The sequence below is a fragment of the Eretmochelys imbricata genome, chromosome 18, assembly GCF_965152235.1.
Source record: "Eretmochelys imbricata isolate rEreImb1 chromosome 18, rEreImb1.hap1, whole genome shotgun sequence".
NCBI lineage: Eukaryota > Metazoa > Chordata > Testudines > Cheloniidae > Eretmochelys > Eretmochelys imbricata.
In genome coordinates, this window is record NC_135589.1 from 23,690,860 (window position 1) to 23,715,018 (window position 24,159).

Below are 24,159 nucleotides of genomic sequence, written 5' to 3' on the forward strand. Positions count from 1 at the left end.
TCGAGGGCGGTTGCTGAGCCGGGCCAGGCTCTCGCCCCAGATCCCCGCCCCGGGTGACGAGGGCGCTGGGCGCTGAGTCGGCGGCTCGAGCCCCGGCCCGTAGCCCCTCAGGGCGTTGGGCGCGGGTCTCCTTGGCGGGCGCGGGTCTCCTTGGCAGCCGCTCGATGGAGTCTGCCAGGCCCCGCCCCTTCTCGCGTTGCCCGTGAGGGCGCGGGGCGGCCGGCCCGGGGCACCGAGGGGGGGCGGGGCAATTTGCCCAGGGCCCCGCGGCTGCCCCACGAGAGTTTCCGGCGGCGGGGGTCCTTCCGCTCCATGCCTCCGGCGAAGTGCCCTGAAGGCCCGGGCGGAAGGACCCCCGCTGCCGAAGACCCCAGGCCCCCCGAGTCCTCTGGGGGGCGCGGCCTGTGGCCTTGGGATGTGTGAGGGCGGCCGAGCGGAGGCAGCGCGAGGCCCCCAGGGACGGGGGGAGACCCCGCTGGCGGCTCGAGCCCGGGGAGTGATGGCCGGGGTCCGAGCTCTGGGGGCTATCTACAGAGCCGCCGGGCTGAGGGCAAGGGCTGTCCCGCAGCCCCGGGATGGGGGCTGTAACTCACCAGTCTTGGGGGGCTCTATAACCCCTCCTACGAGCTGGGGCGGAGGTGAGGGATTGGGGGGCTCTATAAGCTCCCTCCAGACTGGGGTGCAGGTGAGTGTTTGGGGGGAATCTATAACCGCCCCGGGATGGGGTGGAGCTGAGGGGTTGGGGGGCTCTATAACCACTCCTCCCCTTCTGAGGTGGAAGTGAGGGGTGGGGGGGCTCTATAACCCTCTTTTGGGGTAGGGGAAATGTTAAGACTGTATCACCCCCACCCCCCTGGGTTAGGGGCCTGTATAATCCTCCGGATACAGGGAAGGGAGAGAAGAGGTGTTTGGTGTGGGTGGGACTGTGTAGACCCCAGGACTGAGAGTTTTGGAGGATGGGGGAACTCTGTAGTTCACTGGTCCGGGGAGGAGGAAGAGGAGTGGGTTTCAAAGGAAAGGAGTATGTAACACCACCAACCTGACCCCCTGGGCTACAAGGAAAGAGGATACTGTGGGCAATGTATTATATACAGAGCTGGGTGATTGCAAATAACAGAATTTTTGGTTTGGGGCCAAACAGAAAAAGCCAAACAACACTTGGTTCAGTATGAACTGAAAATGGACTTCAGTTTTTCTCACCAAACCTCTCATGGAGGATAGGTCCATCAATGGCTATTAGCCAGGATGGGCAGGGATGGTGTCCCCAGCCTCTGTTTTGCCAGAAGCTAGGAATGGGCGACAGGGATAGATCACTTGATGATTACCTGTTCTGGTTATTCCCTCTGAAGATCCTGGCATTGGCTACTGTCAGAAGACAGGATACTAAGCTAGATGGACCTTTCTTATGTTCTTAACCAAACCAAAAATAAGTTTCAAGTTAAACAAAATGTTTAGTTTGACTTGAAATGAATGGATTTTTGTTTGTTCAGTTTGGTTTGGGTTTGTTTGTTTCATTTTGTATCAGTTGTCTTTTCAGAGAATGCTACAAGGAGGTCCCGGACTTCAATCTCTTACCTAGAAACCTAAATTTGGCCTCCAGAACCTCTCTTCTGCCTTTCCCGATGTCATTGGTACCCATGTGTACCATGATCACCAGCGCCTTCCCAGCACTGCACGTATACATGTCCTAGATGTCGTGAGAGATCCCCAACCTTCGTACCTGGCAGGCAGTTGCCCATGCAGTTCTAAGCTGGTATCCAACCTACAACAATGATCTATCCCAGATGCTTCTAAGAGAGGTGAATCTTCACCCTCCTCATATTCTCCCCAAAATAATGCATATCGGTACTTATGCAATTGTATATTTTGGAGTAGAGAAAAAATTTCCCAACCCAGCTGGTGATCAGCTTATGTCCTGAACCATGAGCAGTAGTCCTAATTTTTTATCAAGTCATGAATTAGCCCCCATGTAATTGTGTAATGTATAACGTTACTAATTTGATTTAAAATATGATCCTATTAACAGGTCTGTGTTTGGACAGATGAGTGACGTACACTGCTCCTTTTAGTGTCAATATTGGGTTCACATGTAATGTCTTGCTTAAAAAAAATGTGCCCCTCCTGTGCCAAAATATGATGATTTATTGTCCTTTGCAATAAATAATAAAGATCAGATGTTCTTTATGGTGACTCCTATGCAACTGAAATCCCCAACACCCATGTCGGGGTTTAAATATTGAGTTTGGACAATATGCAACAGACTTAAATTACAGCAAGGGAAGTTTAGGTTGGAAGTTAGGAAAAAATTCCTAAATTTCGGAGTAGTTAAGCACTGAAACAAATTGCCTAGGGAGATTGTGAAATCACCATCATTGGCAATTTTTAAAAGCAAGTTAGACAAACACCTGTCATGGATGGTCTAGATAATACTTAGTCCTGCCTCAGTGCAGGTAACTGGGCTAGAAGACCTCTCAAGGTCCCTTCCAGTCTTACGATTCTATGCATTAGTCTCTTGAATCCTGCATGTGTCTCTTTTGTGTACTGTAAAAAGAAAAGGAGTACTTGTGGCACCTTAGAGACTAACCAATTTATTTGAGCATAAGCTTTCGTGAGCTACAGCTCACTTCATCGGATGCATAAACTGGAAAATACAGTGTGGAGATTTATATATACATAGACCATGAAAAAATGGGTGTTTATCATACACATTGTAAAGAGAGTGATCATTTAAGATGAGCTATTACCAGCAGGAGGGTGGGGTAGGGGGAGAGAAAACCTTTTGAAGTGATAATCAAGGTGGGCCATTTCCACCACATTTCCAGGAGTTAACAAGAACATCTGAGGAACAGTGGGGGGGGGGAAGGAGGAATAAACAAGGGAAATAGTTTTACTTTGTATAATGACTCAACCACCCCCAGTCTCTGTTCAAGCCTAAGTTAATTGTATCTAATTTGCAAATTAATTCCAATTCAGCAGTCTCTCGTTGGAGTCTGTTTTTGAAGTTTTTTTGGAGAAGAATAGTCACTTTTAGATCAGAAGTCGAGTGACCAGAGAGATTGAAGTGTTCTCCAACTGGTTTATGAATGTTATAATTCTTGACGTCTGATTTGTGTCCATTTATTCTTTTACGTAGAGACTGTCCAGTTTGACCAATGTACATGGCAGAGGGGCATTGCTGGCACATGATGGCATAGATCACATTGGTAGATGTGCAGGTGAACGAGCCTCTGATAGTGTGGTAGTGTCTATCAGCTTCATGAAAAAACTCGTACAGATACAGACAGACATTATCTTCCTTTCCAAATGCAAACAGATGGACATCATACCAAAAGGACTGAAGATAAAAAATCCATTACAATCTACATACCACACAGACTATGCTGATAGCTTGTGCCACACGCTCTCAAAGAAACTGCGGAACCACCTGATCAACATCCTCTACAGCAAACAGGGGAAGATTAAGAATGAGCTCTCAAAACTGGATACTCTCATAAAAAACTGACCTTCCACACAAACTTCCTCGTGGCTGGACTTTACTAAAACTAGACAAGCCATTTACAACACACACTTTGCTTCTCTACAAAAGAAAAAGTATCTAAACTATCTAAACTACTACATGCCACAAGGGGCCACAACAGTGGTTCCCTTAACCCACCCAGCAATTTTGTTAATCTGTCCAACTATACTCTTAGCCCAGCAGAAGAATCTGTCCTATCTCAGGGCCTCTCCTTCTGCCCCTCCACCCCCATGAACATGATACAGTTCTGTGGTGACCTAGAATCCTATTTTCGACGTCTCCGACTCAAGGAATATTTCCAACACACCTCTGAACAACATACTAATCCACAGATACCTTCCTACCAACACTACAAAAAGAAGGATTCTAGGTGGATTCCTCCTGAAGGTCGAAACAGCAGACTGGACTTCTACATAGAGTGCTTCCGCCGACATGTACGGGCTGAAATTGTGGAAAAGCAACATCACTTGCCCCATAACCTCAGCCGTGCGGAACACAATGCCATCCACAGCCTCAGAACCAACTTTGACATCATAATCAAAAAGGGCAGACAAAGGAGGTGCTGTTATCATCATGAATAGGTCGGAGTATGAACAAGAGGCTGCTCGGCAGCTCTCCAACACCACTTTCTACAAGCCATTACCCTCTGATCCCACTGAGAGTTACCAAAAGAAACTACAGCATTTGCTCAAGGAACTCCCTGAAAAAGCAGAAGAACAAATCCGCATGGACACACCCCTGGAACCCCGACCTGCGGTATTCTATCTGCTACCCAAGATCCATAAACCTGGAAATCCTGGGCGCCCCATCATCTCAGGCATTGGCACCCTGACAGCAGGATTGTCTGGCTATGTAGACTCCCTCCTCAGGCCCTAACCAGCACTCCCAGCTATCTTCGAGACACCACTGACTTCCTGAGGAAACTACAATCCATGGGTGATCTTCCTGAAAACACCATCCTGGCCACTATGGATGTAGAAGCCCTCTACACCAACATTCCACACAAAGATGGACTACAAGCCGTCAGAAACAGTATCCCCGATAATGTCACGGCAAACCTAGTGGCTGAACTTTGTGACTTTGTCCTCACCCATAACTATTTCACGTTTGGGGACAATGTATACCTTCAAATCAGCAGCACTGCTATGGGTACCCGCATGGCCCCACAGTATGCCAACATTTTTATGGCTGACTTAGAACAACGCTTCCTCAGCTCTCGTCCCCTAATGCTCCTACTCTACTTGAGCTATATTGATGACATCTTCATCATCTGGACCCATGGCAAAGAAGCCCTTGAGGAATTCCACCATGATTTCAACAATTTCCATCCCACCATCAACCTCAGCCTGGACCAGTCCACGCAAGAGATCCTCTTCCTGGACACTACGGTGCTAATAAGCGATGGTCACATAAACACCACCCTATACCGGAAACCTACTGACCTCTATTCCTACCTACATGCCTCCAGCTTTCATCCAGACCACACCACACGATCCATTGTCTACAGCCAAGCTCTACGATACAACCGCATTTGCTCCAACCCCTCAGACAGAGACAAACACCTACAAGATCTCTGTCAAGCGTTCTTACAACTACAGTACCCACCTGCTGAAGTGGAGAAACAGATTGACAGAGCCAGAAGAGTACCCAGAAGTCACCTACTACAGGATAGGCCCAACAAAGAAAATAACAGAACGCCACTAGCCGTCACCCTCAGCCCCCAACTAAAACCTCTCCAACGCATTATCAAGGATCTACAACCTATCCTGAAGGACAACCTATCGCTCTCACAGATCTTGGGAGACAGGCCAGTCCTTGCCTACAGACAGCCCCCCAACCTGAAGCAAATACTCACCAGCAACCACAGACCACACAACAGAACCACTAACCCAGGAACCTATCCTTGCAACAAAGCCCGTTACCAACTGTGCCCACATATCTATTCAGGGGACACCATCATAGGGCCTAATCAGATCAGCCACACTATCAGAGGCTCGTTCACCTGCACATCTACCAATGTGATCTATGCCATCATGTGCCAGCAATGCCCCTCTGCCATGTACATTGGTCAAACTGGACAGTCTCTACGTAAAAGAATAATGGGACACAAATCAGACGTCAAGAATTATAACATTCAAAAATCAGTTGGAGAACACTTCAATCTCTTTGGTCACTCGATTACAGATCTAAAAGTTGCAATTCTTCAACAAAAAAACTTCAAAAACAGACTCCAACGAGAGACTGCTGAATTGGAATTAATTTGCAAACTGGATACAATTAACTTAGGCTTGAATAGAGCCTGGGAGTGGATGGGTCATTACACAAGGTAAAACTATTTTCCCATGTTCATTCCTCCCCCCACCCCCCACTGTTCCTCAGATGTTCTTGTCAACTGCTGGAAATGGCCCACCTTGATTATCACTACAAAAGGTTCCCCCCACTGTCCTGCTGGTAATAGCTCACCGTAAGTGATCACTCTCTTGTTACAGTGTGTATGGTAACACCCATTGTTTCATGTTCTCTATGTATATAAATCTCCGCACTAAATGCATCCAATGAAGTGAGCTGTAGCTCACGAAAGCTAATGCTCAAATAAATTTGTTAGTCTCTAAGCCCTGGTCTACACTAGGAGTTTAGGTTGAATTTAGCAGCGTTAAATCGATGTAAACGTGCACCCAACCACACGATGAAGCCCTTTTTTCGACTTAAAGGGCTCTTAAAATCCATTTCCTTACTCCACCCCTGACAAGTGGATTAGCGCTTAAATCGGCCTTGCCAGGTCGAATTTGGGGTACTGTGGACACAATTAGACCGTATTGGCCTCCAGGAGCTATCCCAGAGTGCTCCATTGTGACCACTCTGGACAGCACTCTCAACTCAGATGCACTGGCCAGGTAGACAGGAAAAGGCCCGCGAACTTTTGAATTTCAGTTTCCTGTTTGGCCAGCATGGCAAGCTGCAGGTGACCATGCAGAGCTCATCAGCAGAGGTGACCATGATGGAGTCCCAGAATCGCAAAAGAGCTCCAGCATGGACTGAACCGGAGGTACGGGATCTGATCGCTGTATGGGGAGAGGAATCCGTGCTATCAGAACTCCGTTCCAGTTTTCAAAACGCCAAAACGTTTGTCAAAATCTCGCAGGGCATGAAGGACAGAGGCCATAACAGGGACCCGAAGCAGTGCCACATGAAACTTAAGGAGCTGAGGCACGACTACCAGAAAACCAGAGAGGCGAACGGCTGCTCTGGGTCAGAGCCCCAAACATGCCGCTTCTATGATGAGCTGCATGCCATTTTAGGGGGTTCAGCCACCACTACCCCAGCCGTGTTGTTTGACTCCTTCAATGGAGATGGAGGCAACACGGAAGCAGGTTTTGGGGACGAGGAAGATGATGAAGATGATGAGGTTGTAGATAGCTCACAGCAAGCAATTGAAGAAACTGGTTTTCCCGACAGCCAGGAACTGTTTCTCACCCTGGACCTGGAGCCAGTACCCCCCAAACCCTCCGAAAGCTGCCTCCCGGACCCGGCAGGCGGAGAAGGGACCTCCGGTGAGTGTACCTTTTAAATACTATACGTGGCTTAAAAGCAAGCATGTGTAATGATTAATTTGCCCTGGCATTCGCGGCTCTCCTGGATGTACTTCCAAAGCCTTTGCAAAAGGTTTCTGGGGAGGGCAGCCTTATTGCGTCCTCCATGGTAGGACACTTTACCACTCCAGGCCAGTAGCACGTACTCAGGAATCATTGTACAACAAAGCATTGCAGTGTATGTTTGCTGGCATTCAAACAACATTCGTTCTTTATCTCTCTGTGTTATTCTCAGGAGAGTGATATTATTCATGGTCACCTGGTTGAAATAGGGTGCTTTTCTTCAGGGGACACTCAGAGGCGCCCGTTCCTGCTGGGCTGTTTGCCTGTGGCTGAACAGAAATGTTCCTCGCTGTTAGCCACGGGGAGGAGGGCGGGGCTAGCCACACGGTGGGGGGAGGCAAAATGCGACCTTGTAACAAAAAGCACATATGCTATGTATGTAATGCTAACAGCAAGGTTTACCGTGAAAGAGTGTACCCATTGTTCTATAAAATGTGTCTTTTTAAATACCACTGTCCCTTTTTTTTTCTCCATCAGCTGCATGTGTTTCAATGCTCACAGGATCTTCTCCTTCCCAGAGGCTAGTGAAGATTAGAAAGAAAAAAAAACGCACTTGTGATTAAATGTTCTCTGAGCTCATGCTGTCCGCCCACACTGACAGAGCACAGACGAATGTGTGGAGGCAGACAATGTCAGAGTGCAGGAAAGCACAAAATGACCGGGAGGAGAGGTGGCGGGCTGAAGAGAGTAAGTGATGGGCTGAAGCTCAAATATGGTGGCAGCATGATGAGAGGAGGCAGGATTCAATGCTGAGGCTGCTGGAAGATCAAACCAGTATGCTCCAGTGTATGGTTGAGCTGCAGCAAAGGCAGCTGGAGCACAGACTGCCGCTACAGCCCCTGTGTAACCAACCATCCTCCTCCCCAAGTTCCATAGCCTCCTCACCCAGATGCCCAAGAACGCGGTGGGGGGGCCTCCAGCCACCCAGCCACTCCACCCCAGAGGATTGCCCAAAAAACAGAAGGCTGGCATTCAATAAGTTTTAAAGTTGTAAACTTTTAAAGTGCTATGTGGCATTGTCCTTCCCTCCTCCACCACCCCTCCTGGGCTACCTTGGTAGTCATCCCTCTGTTTATGTGATGAATAAATAAAGAATGCATGAATGTGAAGCAACAATGACTTTATTGCCTCTGCAAGCGGTGATCGAAGGGAGGAGGGGAGGGTGGTTAGCTTACAGGGAAGTAGAGTGAACCAAGGGGCGGGGGGTTTCATCAAGGAGAAACAAACAGAACTTTCACACCGTAGCCTGTCCAGTCATGAAACTGGTTTTCAAAGCTTCTCTGATGCACACCACGCTCTCCTGTGTTCTTCTAACCGCCCTGATGTCTGGCTGCACGTAACCAGCTGCCAGGCGATTTCCCTCAACCTCCCACCCCGCCATAAACGTCTCCGCCTTACTCTCACAGATATTGTGGAACACACAGCAAGCAGTAATAACAGTGGGAATATTGGTTTCGCTGAGGTCTAACCGAGTCAGTAAACTGCACCAGTGCGCTTTTAAACGTCCAAATGCACATTCTGCCACCATTCTGCACTTGCTCAGCTTGTAATTGAACAGCTCCTGACTACTGTCCAGGCTACCTGTGTATGGCTTCATGAGCCATGGCATTAAGGGGTAGGCTGAGTCCCCAAGGATAACTATAGGCATTTCAACATCCCCAACGGTTATTTTCTGGTCTGGGAATAAAGTCCTTTCCTGCAGCTTTTGAAACAGACCAGAGTTCCTGAAGATGCGATTGTCATGTACCTTTCCCAGCCATCCCACATTGATGTTGGTGAAACATCCCTTGTGATCTACCAGAGCTTGCAGCACTATTGAAAAGTACCCCTTGTGGTTTATGTACTCACCGGCTTGGTGCTCCGGTGCCAAGATAGGGATATGGGTTCCGTCTATGGCCCCACTACAGTTAGGGAATTCCATTGCAGCAAAGCCATCCACTATGACCTGCACGTTTCCCAGGGTCACTACCCTTGATATCAGCAGATCTTTGATTGTGTGGGCTACTTGCATCACAGCAGCCCCACAGTAGATTTGCCCACTCCAAATTGATTCCCAACTGACCGGTAGCTGTCTGGCATTGCAAGCTTCCACAGGGCTATTGCCACTCGCTTCTCAACTGTGAGGGCTGCTCTCGGTATTCATGCACTTCAGGGCAGGGGAAAGCAAGTCACAAACTTCCATGAAAATGCCCTTACGCATGCGAAAGTTTCGCAGCCACTGGGAATCGTCCCAGACCTGCAACACTATGCGGTCCCACCAGTCTATGCTTGTTTCCCAAGCCCAGTATCGACATTCCACCGCATGAACCTGCCCCATTAGCACCATGATGCCTGCATTGGCAGGGCCCATGCTTTTAGAGAAGTCTGTGTCCATGTCCTCATCACTCACGTCACCGCGCTGACGTCGCCTACTTGTCCGGTATCGCTTTGCCAGGTTCTGGTGCTGCATATACTGCTGGATAATGCATGTGGTGTTTAATGTGCTCCTAATTGCCAAAGTGAGCTGAGCGGGCTCCATGCTTGCTGTGGTATGGCATCAGCTCAGAAAAAAGGCGCGGAACGATTGTCTGGCTTTGCTCTGACGGAGGGAGAGGCAACTGATGACATGGCTTACAGGGAATTAAAATCAACAAAGGGGGTGGCTTTACATCAAGGAGTATTTCAGGCAGGACTTCACGGAGGGTTCCAATAAGAAATGGTGCACCTAAATAATTGTTCTTATTGGAACAAGCAGGTTTGTCTGGCCTCTGATTGATACGTGGCTAGATTTACCTCGCTGCACCTTCTCTGTGAGTGACTGCAGTGTGACCTAGAGGAATGAGTCCCCTAGGCGGGGGGGGAAGCAAATGAGTACAAATCAAATCTAGTCTATTTCTTGTCTATTTCTTGTTTTGATCCGCTCCATCTTTTACATCTTTGGCTGGCAGCAGACGGTGCAGGACTGCAAGCCATCTACATCTCATGGCTGCTCGGCAGAAGATGGTGCAATAGGACTGCTAGCCATCCTAATCACCTGCCTGCTCACCAAAAGATGGTTCAATAGGACTGACTGCAGGACTAAAGAGAATGACCTGGTCGAGTCACTCCTAATTTAGTCCCTGCGCCCGTGTATGCCCAGGCGCTCCTGATCGACCTCACAGAGGCGACCAGGAGCACCTCGGACACGACGATGACGGCTACCAGTCCTATTGCACCGTCTGCTGCCACAAGGCAATGGGTTGCTGCTGCTGTGTAGTAATGCAGTACCATGTCTGCCAGCACCCAGGAGACATACGGTGACCGTGAGCTGAGTGGGCTCCATGCTTGCCATGGTATGGCGTCTGCACAGGTAACTCAGGAAAAAAGGCACGAAACGATTGTCTGCCGTTGCTTTCACAGCGGGAGGGAGGGCCTGATTACATGTACCCAGAACCACGCGTGACAATGTTTTTTACCTCATCAGGCACTGGGATCTCAACCCAGAATTCCAATGGCCAGTGGAGACTGCGGGAACTGTGGGATAGCTACCCACAGTGCAACACTCCAGAAGTCGACGCTTGCCTCGGTATGGTGGAAGCACTCCACCGAGTTAATGCATTTAGAGCATTTTCTGTGGACACACACACAATCGAATATATAAAAACGATGTCTAAAAAATCGACTTCTATAAATTCGACCTAATTTCGTAGTGTAGACATACCCTAAGGAGCCACAAGTACTTCTTTTCTTTTAACTGTTAATCAGTAAATCCAACCAAAACTGACTTCTCCAAGGTTTGTTGTTGTTAAACTAATCCAGAGTCGAGAGAACCCCTCACGGAACATAGTCTGTTATAATTTGTATAAATGATTGGTTATCAATCAATTGGTTGATTATTGACAAATTATTAATGATCAGTTATTAGTTATTAATGGTGCCCAAGCTGGGAAGATACACAGTATGATACTATAGGTTTGTGTTTGCTGGTGAATTGCTGCAACTTCTTTATTTGCAATCTGACAACACTATACGCCTTTCAACAGCAGCCTCTCTCCAGTAGTTCCATGCTCCAGCTCACAGCTGAAACTCTCTCCTATTGCTTTGGCAGGCAATTGATGGAATACAACCATCAGGCTTTTAATTCCTATCCTAATAATCTGTGCTGTGGGGAAATCCCCAAGGGCAGGACTGGTCTACAGAACTGAATAGGGAAGGATATAATTTCCTACTGCAGGGGCCAGGGCCCTGAGTGAAGCACTGGATGTTTGTGCCAATATCACAAGCTTTAAAATCCCGTTGCTTTGCTTATCCTTCATCCTTTGAAGGACACAATATTTGACTTATGAAGTGGCAGGAAATGAGAGATTTCATGAATGAACTCTGTTTTGCCAAACTCTGTCAGACTAATTTCTACTCTGTCGAGAAGATTTAAGATGGCTGCATTGTACATCCAGCTGCTCAACATTTGTAAGTACATTCTTCATTGCTGTAGCTGGTTCCATCTGTCTTGAGCGTCATGAAAAGTGAACAAGATTTGTTTGACCTGTAGGCTGCATTTTAAGCAACCTAGTCAGAGATTTATGATGTACATCAATGAGATCAATGTAACATATATCCCTGCTAGCTGTAACTAAAGATTTACTGGAGTTCTATTTGTGCCTTTTATACGAAGCATCTACTAAAGAAGGCAGGGCTCCCTGAAATCTTTCCACGGGACTTACAGAGCTCATGTGACTCACAGGCAGATCCCACAGTGCACACACCCAAAAGCAACTCAGACTTTGTGCTCTGAAGATACAGTTAGACACAAGCACTGCCAAGAAATAGCTTTCAGCTGCAAAAAGCATTCTGGGTACTAACATGCAAATAAATTGTACAAGAAACCTCACTGGCTGTAATGGAACAAGATATGGCTCTGGGACACTACCATAGCTTGGTCCTAAGTGTTCTGAACAGTGGCCCCTTCTTCCTAATTCAATGGCAGGTGTCAAGACATGCCTTAATGCACAAAACCTGCATATTGAATCTCCAGTATCAAGGTGCTGAAGGTCAAAGTTAACTTTCATCCTAGTGGGCTCAGTTTGGATACTACAGAAGAAACCATAGCAGAGCTCCAGTAGGGTTTTTCTGTGGGATAATTCCTGCCTTAAGGAAGGGCCTGAGGTCTGCAGTGCTTGTCCTGTTTACTAATAAGATTATATAGCACTTTTCATCCTCAAGGTTCACTTCAGGGCACTTCACAAACTCTGCCCAGGAGGGCTGCGGAAATGCAGCCCTGTGCAGCACATCAATAGGATTATTTATTGTTTGTATTGCAGATCTACCAAAATGTTAGGCACTCTCCAGACCAGAGCCAGAATCTTCCCAAAGAGCTTAGTGAGATGAAGGGGAAGGGATACAATACATAAATGCTTCATGCATCCGATGAAGTGAGCTGTAGCTCACGAAAGCTTATGCTCAAATAAATTAGTTAGTCTCTAAGGTGCCACAAGTCCTCCTTTTCTTAATACATAAATATAGTGATCTGGAGGGAGGCAGGGACATGTTTTCTTAGCCCCAGGAGTTATTTTAATGTGGTTTTTGAACACAGTGCTTCCAAGGGAGTGAATTAAATGAGGCAAGGGTAGAGGACAGATGGACAAAATAACTTTGTGAAAGTCATTTCAGGCAGACGATAGCCTGGACTGAGGCACAGCAATTATTATGAAAGGAAAAGCCCAAAGATCTATTGAGATGTGTGTCATAAGCCTTGAGGAGTGGATGTGAAATGAGCTCAGGTGGGAGATGGGAGCAGTGGCTGTTCACATTTTATATGCAGGGTAATGGAGAGCCAGGAGCTTCTAACTTTCCCCGTGAACACCCGAGACATTCCTCCACGGCCACGGCATCTAGAACCTCCAGAGGAGATTGTGGAGGAAGAGGAGAGTGGTACTGAGGAAGAGGTGACTCCAACAACCAACATCTCCTCCTCCTCCTACCTAGATGAAGTTGTCATGTCTCCGCCATTGTCCTGGGCCTATAACTTCCGGCTTTTTCAGAACCTAGCAAAACAAGTTGCAGATATCCTTGGAAGAAGTCAAGGACACCCATCACAAGCTCCTTGACATACTACACTCCTCCTCGTCCTCTAAAATAGCCATCCCTATTAATGAGGCTCTCTTGGACCCTGCAAAAACAATATGGCAGACCCCAGCATCAGCAGCACCTACTTGTGCTTCTAATGAAGTGGGTTATATCCCACGAAAGCTTGTGCCAAAATACATTTATTAGTCTCTAAGGTGCCACAAGGACTCTCATTGTTTTCACTGGCACCTACTTGCAAGCAAACCAATCATAAAAAAAAAAAAATGTCCCTGCTAGGGAGACAGAATTCCTCTTCTCCCACCCTCCTCCAAACTCTAGTGTCATGGATGCTGTGAACATTTGGGGCCGTCAACGCCAAATGAAGTTTGCTCCCTATGACAGATTGGAAACATTTGGACCTATTTGGTCGGAAAGCCTGTTCTTTAGGTATGCTACAGTTTCGAATCACTAAATATCAAACCCTTAACTCTGAAATATGACTCTGTCAACTATTCGAAACTTAGAAACTTTAGTGCTCAGCTTGCCACGTCACAGCATGGACAGTTCAAATCATCCAGGAGGGACAGCTATTAGCCAAGACAGCGCTACAGTCTTCCCTAAATGCAGCTGACACAGTGGCCTGGTCCATCTCCACAGGGATGGTTATGCAATGTGCATGATGGTTACACCTTTGAGGCTTCCCTAAAGAGGTGCAATTGACTGTCGAAGACCTTCCCTTTGAAGGCACCAAGCTTTTGTAGCGAAGCTGGATGCCTCTCTTCATATCCTAAAAGACACTCGGGCTGCTTGCCAGTCTTTGGGATTTATACACCTGGACAAAAGAGAAAATTTGGTCTGCAGCCCCGACACAAACCACTCACCTCCTATCACCTGACACGGCACTATTGCAAACCTCAGAGGAAGAAATCTAAATTTCCTAGGCAAAAACCATCTGGCCCATCTCCAAGCACCAATTTTGACATATTTGAAGCATCGACAGACCACTCCCCCCAACCACTATAGCTGACCACCTCTTCCTATGCATTTGGCTACTGCCTTGCAAAGGTTCGCAGCACCTGGGAAAGCATAACGTCAGAACGATGAGTCCTGGAAGTTGTTCACAATGGATATTCCATCTATTTCACCTTCCTATCTCCTCCACTAGGGTTACTGCTTGGGAGTCACACAATGGAGCACCCATGAGGACACTATTTGAAGAAGTAGTAGTTGTTAATCACCTTGTGCAGTAACTATGGTTTTTTAAGATGTTTCCCCCATGGGTGTTCCACAACCCACCCTCCTCCCCTTTACTTCCAAATTCTTGTCAATGACTCTGCAGTAGAGAAGAAACTGAGAGGGGGTTAGCTTGTGTGCTCTGGCTAGCCTAGTGGCAAGGCATGAGGAGAGAGAGCGCATGTGCGGGCATAACAGACACTGCTACCAAAGTTCTCTGATCAGCAGCGGAGAGACGCAAGCACACCTACAGTGGAGCACCCATCGAGAGACACATCGCAAAGAACCATTGTTATTTCACAAGGTGAGTAACTTCTTCTCACCTTGGGGTTTGAACACTACTTTTCTCTATATAACACCTGACACAGGTGACAAGCATTATAAGAAGACAAATGCATGGAGCAGTTCTCTAGAGGAGCTTTTGCTAACAGGCTTCCCTGCTATGACAGTTGGAGAACCACCCATGTAATTCAGTGAATCCTGCCACTGCCAAGGCTGGTTGTGTCCCCAGACACAGTCTCTCCAGCCCTTCTGTAATCAGCAGAATAGAGAGGGGGGTGTGGGGGGGTGGGAGAGGCTGCTGTCCAGTGGTGTTGGTTGGGTCTTACGCAAGTCAGCTATTGTGTTATACAAAATCCAGCAGAGCCAGAACTGAAATGAGGCTGCATAAATGTCAGGCTCCATCCTAATACCTCTCTCCAGTGAATGCCCCTTGCATCCTTAGTGAGCTGGGCAGAGATTAGAGTGTGTGCTGGGTGAGTGAAAGCAGAGGCCTGCAAGGCAAAGCAATTGCCTACTGTAAGAAATTGCTCTGTTTTCTAATATGCATTAGGTCAGGCTCCCATGTCCTCCACCTTTTGATCAGTTCTCCTCAACTCTCTCCCATCCCCATCACTTCTGGTAGTCTGCTCCCCTCAGGTGATTCCTCTTGGGGGTGATTCATATCATTATTATCTCTCTTTTCTATTACTGATCTGTTACTATATTAACACATTAGGAGATACAATGTGTATGAAAGACTGTGCAAATTAGTGTGGCGTAGTGCTGGTTCATCCATCCCTCCGCTTAGAGAGACAATCCTATAGAATTCCTAATTTCCCAGACTGGTCTTTCACTATCTGTCTGTTTTCCCCTTTTTGCCCCATCACTTAGTACCCAAGAGGGATGGAATCTCTGAAGGAAAATAACTCATTGCTCACAGGTTATTTGCAAAACATAGAGGATTTATTAATCTTCAAACAGCATGGAATGTAGAGTTAAGAGTCAGCTTCACAATTCTTTATTCTCCTCATGTTAAAACAAGCAAATCTATGTACATGTTTCAAGGACAGTTATTAACATCTTTATAAATTAAGCAGCTAGGATTAGGAAAGAGTTTGTCCTCCCACCCCACCACCCCAGGTTACACACAGTATTTCCAGAAGCACTCAGAGAGGTTCCCACGTTTTTTATTCTGTTTCCTGTCCTTGGCCAGCAGGCGGCTCAGCAAAGCAATTCGAGGGTGACTTCCATAGAAAGCCTAAAATCAAGCAACGTCATGCAGGTTAGTGTGGGGGAAATCGGATTAATTCTCTGAAAAATGCTTACAATGAGATGCAGTCCCTCTGCGATCTCTGACCGGGCCCTGTGGCCCCATATTCTGACTCGTCAGAGAGACAGCCAGCCCAATATGCGTCTGTGATCCAAAATGCTAATCAAATTCTCTGCCTTAATCTTTAAAGGATCAATATATGGTAAATATTAATGATTTTGTATTATCAATTAGCCCATTATCATTGTGCTAATGTTGTACACATTGCTGTGGGAAAAGTGACATATCTGGAATCCTTATTGAATCTCACCGATATCCATATACACTCTTTAGCAAGGCCTGTGGAGGCTGGAACTAACCTTTTATTTAGAAGGCAGTGTTTCAGAAGAGGGCTGGAATTTTAAAATTATGCTGAAATGCTCTCATTTTCTGCCAAATCTGTGTTACTACAGCCTTGAAAATATTTTTAAAATTATGCAAATTAGCAGATTTCTGTCATCTTCCAACATCCTTTTTCTGCTCCAGAAAGATGGGTCATACTTTGATCTAAACTATTTTTAAGTTAAATGGATCTTTAAAGGGTGTTTTATTAGCCATTTCTCCTTAATCTAAAATGTGGATTTCCAGTTTCTTATTTTGACAATAGCTAGTCATTCACTTACCTCTTTCACATTTTCCCTTGGATTGTAGCTGCTGGGACTGAGACCTGGAAAAACAAGTGTGAAATGCTTCTTAATTTAGAAATGGAGAGACTACCCATGTCACTTCTGATTGCCAAAATATAACCCACAGAGGTAAAACGGAAGTTAGGAATCAAATACCAACTGTCCCTTCTGATGTAGGGTCAGTCCTTGTCATAGCACATTATTCCTGAGGGGTCTATGGTAGTGGTGCTGCAGCCTTTTACTTAATCTTACTTCTAAGGACCCTCTCTCCCGCATAAGTCATTGTATCATGCATTTATGACTGTGGATTCTGCATTTTCTGAAAATGCTGGTGCAGTTCAACAAATTGACATTTGCAAGGCCCAGTTAACCAGTCCCAGACCAAGTCCCTGTCTTGCCTAGAGGAGTTCCTTGCCCCCTAGTCATCATCAGCTACTCAACAGCAGTATGAAGTTCAACAGACTTTTTTTCAGACTCTCACTAACTTAGAGGGCTGCAACTTCCTTTCACTGTTAATGAGTCCTTAATGGGATTGTACCTGATGGTTCTTTGATTCTTCCATCCCTCCCCCGACTTAACATGTTCCTGCTGGTGGAGTTTGGGTTCTCTGCAGACAGTGAACTTCAGCTGCTTTGACAATGTGCACGCTCGAGGCAGATTCATATTGCAAGATGTTTCTTATTTTTTGCTGCTCAAAGCAGCTGAATTTTCAGAAGGGACCCTTGGCATTTTGTACCTTGGAACATCTCTATGTGTAAACTGGGTGGGAGAGCTTTACCTGCTTTGCTGGGACTGTCCTCAGTTTGTGCCCCCAGGAGCCTTGGCAGAGTCTGAAGCAGAGAAGCTCTCCCCAAGCTGTCCAATCGCTCCACATTTAATCTTGTATTTTCATCTGCTGTTGGTAGAAGAAGACATTTAAAGAAGACATCAGAGTCTGTATGGGATGACACCTGCCTCAGGACCCTGTTTCCTTTTGGGTAACATCCATTTAGTCAGATGGCTCCTGAACAGGCCTCTGGGCCCCATGTTCTGAAGACGTCAGAAGGCACCAGTAGTTAATCACTGACCTTTGTTTAATAAATGTGAAAGAGGTGGTGATTGCCTCTTTGGGTACCTGAGTCACCTTCCTGATGTTACATCTATACAGTCACTCTGTTCTCACTGCTCTAACCGATCCACCCAATTTAGCACAGTAGGTCACCCATTGGTTTGGGGCCCTGGGTACCTATAGCCCCAAGGACAGAAACTACTGCTGTTCAGAGTGTCTGCAATGCCAAAAGAAACACAATGTGAAAGTGGCAGTCTTCCAAATGATTAAATGGAGCAGCATGTGGCTCACTGCTCAGATGAACTGGACAGGCTACCAGAACAAGATCCGACTGTCTGAAAGGAAAGAAAGGTGGGATTTCTAGAACTTTGTGATATAATTTCAGGAGAACCTACATGAATACAGGGTCTTTTAGCACCCTGAAATAGCTGGCTGATTTAGAGACAATACAATGGATCATAGGTATCACTTATCTGCTTTTGATTTCTCCACAATCCCCTTATTTTAATTAAATGAAATTTAAAACATTTTAATCAAAACAACATATCTGGGGGGAAGATTTTTAAAAAATCCTTGGCCATAAATGAATACTGTAGTTTGCCTAGTAACTGTGCAGAGGGACAGTTGCAGAGGACACTGGGAAGTTTCAGAAAAGTGTCTTTGCATAAGACAAGCTGCTACCTCCATGTGCAATACGCTGAGACATTTCACACAGTTATTCCAATATACTTTGCCTCTCCCTAGCAATGCTGACATACACCTTTGGTTTGAGATAAAAATATATAATTGAATATAGACTCCTGATTTTGTTTTTTGTTCTCTAGAGGGCGCTTTTTTATTAGTAGAGATGATTTAATAAGCTTAATGCATGCCTCCAAACAAATGCAGTTGATATTAATGGTTACTGCCAGCTCGTCCATCTCATCATACGGTGAATGATGTCTGGATTGAATGATAGCTGGCTGTAAAGTGTCTGCAATTACACAGTAGAAGGTTTGGAAAGACACTTGTTTAAATTTTGAACTTACTAATATTTAGAAAAACACTTTGGTGTCTATCAGACTTTGTAAATGAATATAGCAGCAGTGTCTCCAAAAAAGAACATGAATTACTTAAGTAGAGGGCAGGTAGGCACGGTACCTTCTTCGTGCACAGCTTTCTGACCTGCAGCACTCCCTGATCTTCCAGTCCTGAGTCCTGGTTCAGAGTTCTGCTCAGACACTTCAATCATGACTATATGATATCCTCTGTATTCCACTTTTGGACCCCTATATCGTTTTTCCTCAGTCCTGACCTAGTGTACCTCTACTTTTCTAAACCTTGGATTTCCCAAGCGGAAACTTCTCTTTGTAAACTGAATGAAGTCTCCTTAATGTGAGCAAATATTTACCAGGATACTGAATGTGAAACTGCTAAACTCATTTTCACTGCTGACTTAAGCCAAAATTGGACTGTCCTCAACTCCAAGGTGGGAGTGGTTACTGCATTAATTTCTGCAGTACCTCTCCCACTTCTTCTAGATATTTTTTAATTTTAAAATGAATGAATAAGAAGTATTAAAGTACAGCCAGAAGAACTGGCCATGCAGCCAGGCTACTCTAAATAGAGAATCAAATGTCAGCTAGCTCACATTTCATGTTGCAGGGTTCAGAGAGCTTGCACTCAGGATCTGAAGGCAATAGCAAGGGATATTTAGGGCACCCAACCTCTTCATTTTATGAGGACTTACACTGAACCACTGATTCCAGTTGCGCCTCTAGCATCATGAAGAAACATCTGCTTTTTGCCACAGCTGAAGAGCACAGATGAGAAAAGGTCCTTTCTGAAATAATTTCTCGGTTACTCATCCGGCATTACTGCCCAGTGCCCTACTAAGCCCTACTAAGCAGTAAAAGCAAAAAAGTCTTACCTGAGAGCTGATAGGACACCTCACTGGAGTCGATAATAGGGAGAGACAAGAGAGGACATGAGAGGCTGATAATAAAGAGACAGCAGAATACCAGCGTATGCATTGTTGCTGCGTGAATATAATTCGTCTTTGTTGACCCCGTCGCACAGAACCGCTATTTGACTGGTGCGTCTCCTCCCAATTTCACCTATTATATAGCCACTCATGACCTCATAAATAGCATCATCCACAAAAAAAAAAAATCCAATGAATTTATTGCCCATTGATTCTAAATGGAAACCACTTTGCATTGATGTCATTTTTCAAGGTAACAGTTTATAGCCAATAAATTTACTGTCTCATTGCGTGGTGTACAAAGTGGATATTATATCAAACCAGGCACAGTAAAGTTTATAAATCTGGCATAAAAAATAACTTCCAGTTATAAATCATGAGTTAACGAAAGGGTCAGACGTTGGTTGAAATGACCAGGGCAGTGAGATGGCTGATTTATGAGCCTTAGCAAGCTTGACGCAGAGCATCTGATCTGAAATGTTTTTTTTTTTCCTTTTGTGAGTTGGATGGATGAGTTGTCATGTTGTGTTGGGGGTTCTCGTGCCAGGAGAGTGAGACGAGAGGAGATTAAAACTTCCATCCAGTTGTTTAATTTGCAAAGAAAAGCTGAGGTGAGTTCAAGATGCTGGTGTTTTTCACATAGATTTCATGGCTGTTTATTTTTTCCATTTGCAAAGGCCTTTTCCAATATTGCCCTAGAGAATTGCCTTGGCAGCAGGAGTATGACTTTGATCTTCCTTTACGGTTAGGTGGAGACTCGCTCAATACATGTAAACTGGTTTGGGAAGTGTTAAATTTCGGTCTTTTAGTAGCCTGTGAGCAGCACTGACCTCCTTTCTAGCTTACCTATCACCTGTTCCCCTCCTCTAAAGAAATTTACTTGATCTTGTATTAGATAATGTGCTAATCTCTAGCTGACTAGCTTTTTTTCTTTTTAAAGCTAACATTGTGGGTACCATGCAAAACAAGTGCCTCATGACTTTATTCTTGGTGTTCCTGCATCCATTCATCTACCTTGTCTCATGTCACCTCTCGTGCAATCACACCTGTCTTTTCCTTCTAGATTATGAACTCCTCTGGGAAGGGGCCAGGTGTTCATTCAAGCATCTCACACACACCCGTATACAGATGTTAATGTCATAAACTGACATATTTATGCTGTGAACCTTTGGTTTGGGTGAGGTTGAGAACATGAGCTTACATTCAGGTCTACAAAAATGGCCATCCCAGTTCAGGCACACTGTCCCTGAACATAGTTTTCCTGCCTTCCAACTCTTGGGAAAAACAAAGTGAGATCTGATCAGTTGATACTGGGACTTTCTATTTCCTTTTGACTTTACTAATGAGGTTGATCTTTCATACTGTAAATTCTTTAGCTTCTGGAGTTATCTGAAAATTATCTGTAACTGGAATTCACCAGATGACAAAATAAAAAAAACAGATCAATCACATCTGCATCAGCTTGAGATACAGGTCATCTGTCCAAGATGCAAAGACATATTGAGCAGCACAGAGATCATATTAGAAGGCAAACATATTAAGGAAGTATAAGCATTCATTTACCTTTGCAGCACTGTACTAGCTAACAGTGACCTCATGAAGTGAGCTGTAGCTCACGAAAGCTCATGCTCAAATAAATTGGTTAGTCTCTAAGGTGCCACAAGAACTCCTTTTCTTCTCAAGAAAAGTGACATCGTAGATTGGAAAGCCATCCACACCATGCTCTAAAATCAACAATGTATGGAAATCAAAGATATACAGTACCAAAACAAAACTCTGAATGTTCAACTCAGATGTTATCTCACTCAATGCTAAGTTATGGTGGCAAGAACTGGAGATCTATGTTAGATAGCTAACTAGACGCCTTTGAAAATAAGTACCTAAGAAAAATTCTGTACAGTGGATGGACAGACTTCATCACCAACAAAGAGATCTGATAAATCACTAACCAGCAGTTCATTTCCCCTACAATTAGAAGAAAGCATTGGACAGATTTGGCGCATGCACCACCGGATGCCAACATACAGACTCCCACATGAAGCTGTCAAGTGAAAACCAACTGGTATGAGGAAACATGGGCACCCAAGAGAAACCTTAAGAAGAACCCTTTGCAGGGAGGGCAGAAGAGTTGATCTCAACACCATAGAGCAGATGGAAACAGCAGCTAATGGCAGAGATGGATGGAAGAGTTCCATCCTGTGCACCAACACTGGCATGAGAAGGATGGGGACATTCCATGTAATGCATGTCTTACATACCTTGAGCTACATCTGTATTAGTGTGTGAATAGGTGCATATAGGGGCCATATATCAGTTTTTAAAACATCAGTTGTAGGTGCCTCAACTGTGTGACCCATTTCCTACTTCCTGGACTTGTCTTTGCTTGGGGGCGTGAGTGAGATAGAAAAGAGTTCTACAAAACTAAATTAACAAATTCATGTACCCTTCTTCCCCTCCACAGGGAATGCAAGTGGCTGAAGGAACTCTTCCCTCCATCTGTGACTCATGCATCTTTTTATTCCAAGATTGCAAACAGCAATTAGGTCTGATTTTTGCTGCATGACCTCATTGTTTAAGATAGCGCTGAATGCTCAGTACAAACACTTCTCCTTCAGTGAGCTATCAATGACAATGGCATCATCAACATTCACTCAGCACATCCTCCAAGGAAAGCTAATGAAGGAAGCACTCTACATAAGCAATTTTTGTCCTTTGTCTTTCCACCAGGAAGAGTGCAGCCTCTTACAGCAATCATGAAGTGCGTCATGTAGAAATCAGGCATCTTGCCCATACCTTATTGCTTTCTACTCAGGTCTTGCATTTGTCACCTATAAACTCTCCTTTGCTGGGGTGCCAAAGGCATTCAAGAACAGGGTGCACATCATCATGCAAAGCAAGGAACCAACTCCTCTATTGAGGATACAAAAACCCAAGCATGTGGATGGCAAAAATGGATGTGAAATGTCCGTTTGAAAATTTGGGGGGTTCTTTGTAGGAGAGTTTTTAAGGTTTTCCAAAACCATTATTCAAAACGAAAATATTCTCTGAATCCTTACTGTGTTGGTAGATTTTGCTTCCTGTGGTAATACTTGCCTGTGAGATAAGGCAATTTCAACCCAGTTTAATTATTGAACTTCTTGTGGAATAACAAGGAAGAGTAACCACATTACTGTACTTTCAATTTTTAATAATAATCTTTACTAACCAGGAGGAATCATTGTAAACAAGTTATCTTATACTGTTGATCAGGCTGGATTGCAAACTATAAATTACTAAGGAGGTGTGGAATCTCTGTCATTGGAGATTTTAAAGAGCAAGTTAGACAAACACCTGTCAGGAATGGTCTAGGTAATATTTAGTCCTGCCTCAGTGTAGGGGACTGGACTAGATGACTTATCGAGGTCCCTTCCAATCCTAAATTTCTAGGATTATTAAATCCTTCTCTAGGTCGCTGATCTGGGGTGGTCACTTGTTCAAGTCACGCACACTAAGTTGTATTTCCAGTCAGTTATATTTCTATCCATATACTGTATCCATATAATGTTGTAAACCTGAGCATACAAAAGTAAGTAGTAAAGGAACTGGGATACTGAAAATTGGCTGTTGGGAGACTTACAAGATCAAACAAAAACCTAACTATAACATGGACACGTCTGTTAACTTTCCTTTTTCTTAGCTGCTTGTTAGCCCATTGTATGGGCAGTAACAGTGGTATGGTATGTGTCTTGTGTATAACCAAATAGTATTTCTGTTCTTTGAGTCTGAGAGAAAAGCTGTAAGAGATGAAAATAGGCTTTTCTCTTGTGTGCATGCATATGAGTGACTGAACATGTGTTTATGTGAGTGAAGATGGCAGGGAATTAAACGCTTCTGCCGACTTTTTTTTTTTTTTGCAGATAAGTGGGAAACAGTCCCTGGGACCTGGGCTAGTACTGGATCCCAGCTGCCAAAACACTGCTCCTTTGTAGGGCAATTTCTTCCTTTTCTGAGAATATCCTCTTGGAAGCAAGCCCTGCTGGGCTGGCACACGGTATTCTGGGTTTATTCTCTCCAAGTGGAGCCTTACAAACTGGCCCTTATTTTCCTTGTCCACCCAACACTAGAGAGTTAACAACTAAAACCTTCACATGTTCAACATGAAGGACAGCAAATCTGGCATGACTGGAGCTTGGAAATGTTACACATCAGCCACCTATGGGATTCAGATTCCATATTATGTATCTACTGGAGTACAGTCTTCAGACTCAGAATGAGGCTATTTTTGTCCCACGGGAATTAAACTTGTTCCGCACAAAATATCATGGAGCCAACTGGGAAATTATAGTTTATTTTTTTCAGAGTAACAGCCGTGTTAGTCTGTATTCGCAAAAAGAAAAGGAGTACTTGTGGCACTCCTTTTCTTTTAGTTTATTTTTTGAAAAGTAAAATGGGGAAATGATACCATTGGCAGAAGGAATAACCAAAGGGAATCCCCTTCATTCCCCAAGTGCCCCCAAATAATCTGCTTTAACCCAAGTGAGAAAGTATG

At 45.0% G+C, this 24,159-nt stretch overlaps 1 protein-coding gene across 1 annotated transcript; it reads right to left on the reverse strand.

Annotated features, from left to right (window-relative positions):
• Positions 1–15,826: 15,826 nt before the first annotated feature.
• On the reverse strand, positions 15,827–19,680 carry UTS2 (urotensin 2). The gene is made up of 4 exons (XM_077837166.1): positions 19,578–19,680; positions 17,399–17,515; positions 16,618–16,661; positions 15,827–15,943 (listed from the first exon to the last, which is right to left on the reverse strand). The coding sequence occupies exons 1-4, from the start codon at positions 19,678–19,680 to the stop codon at positions 15,827–15,829; spliced, it is 381 nt and encodes a 126-aa protein (XP_077693292.1).
• Positions 19,681–24,159: the final 4,479 nt, after the last annotated feature.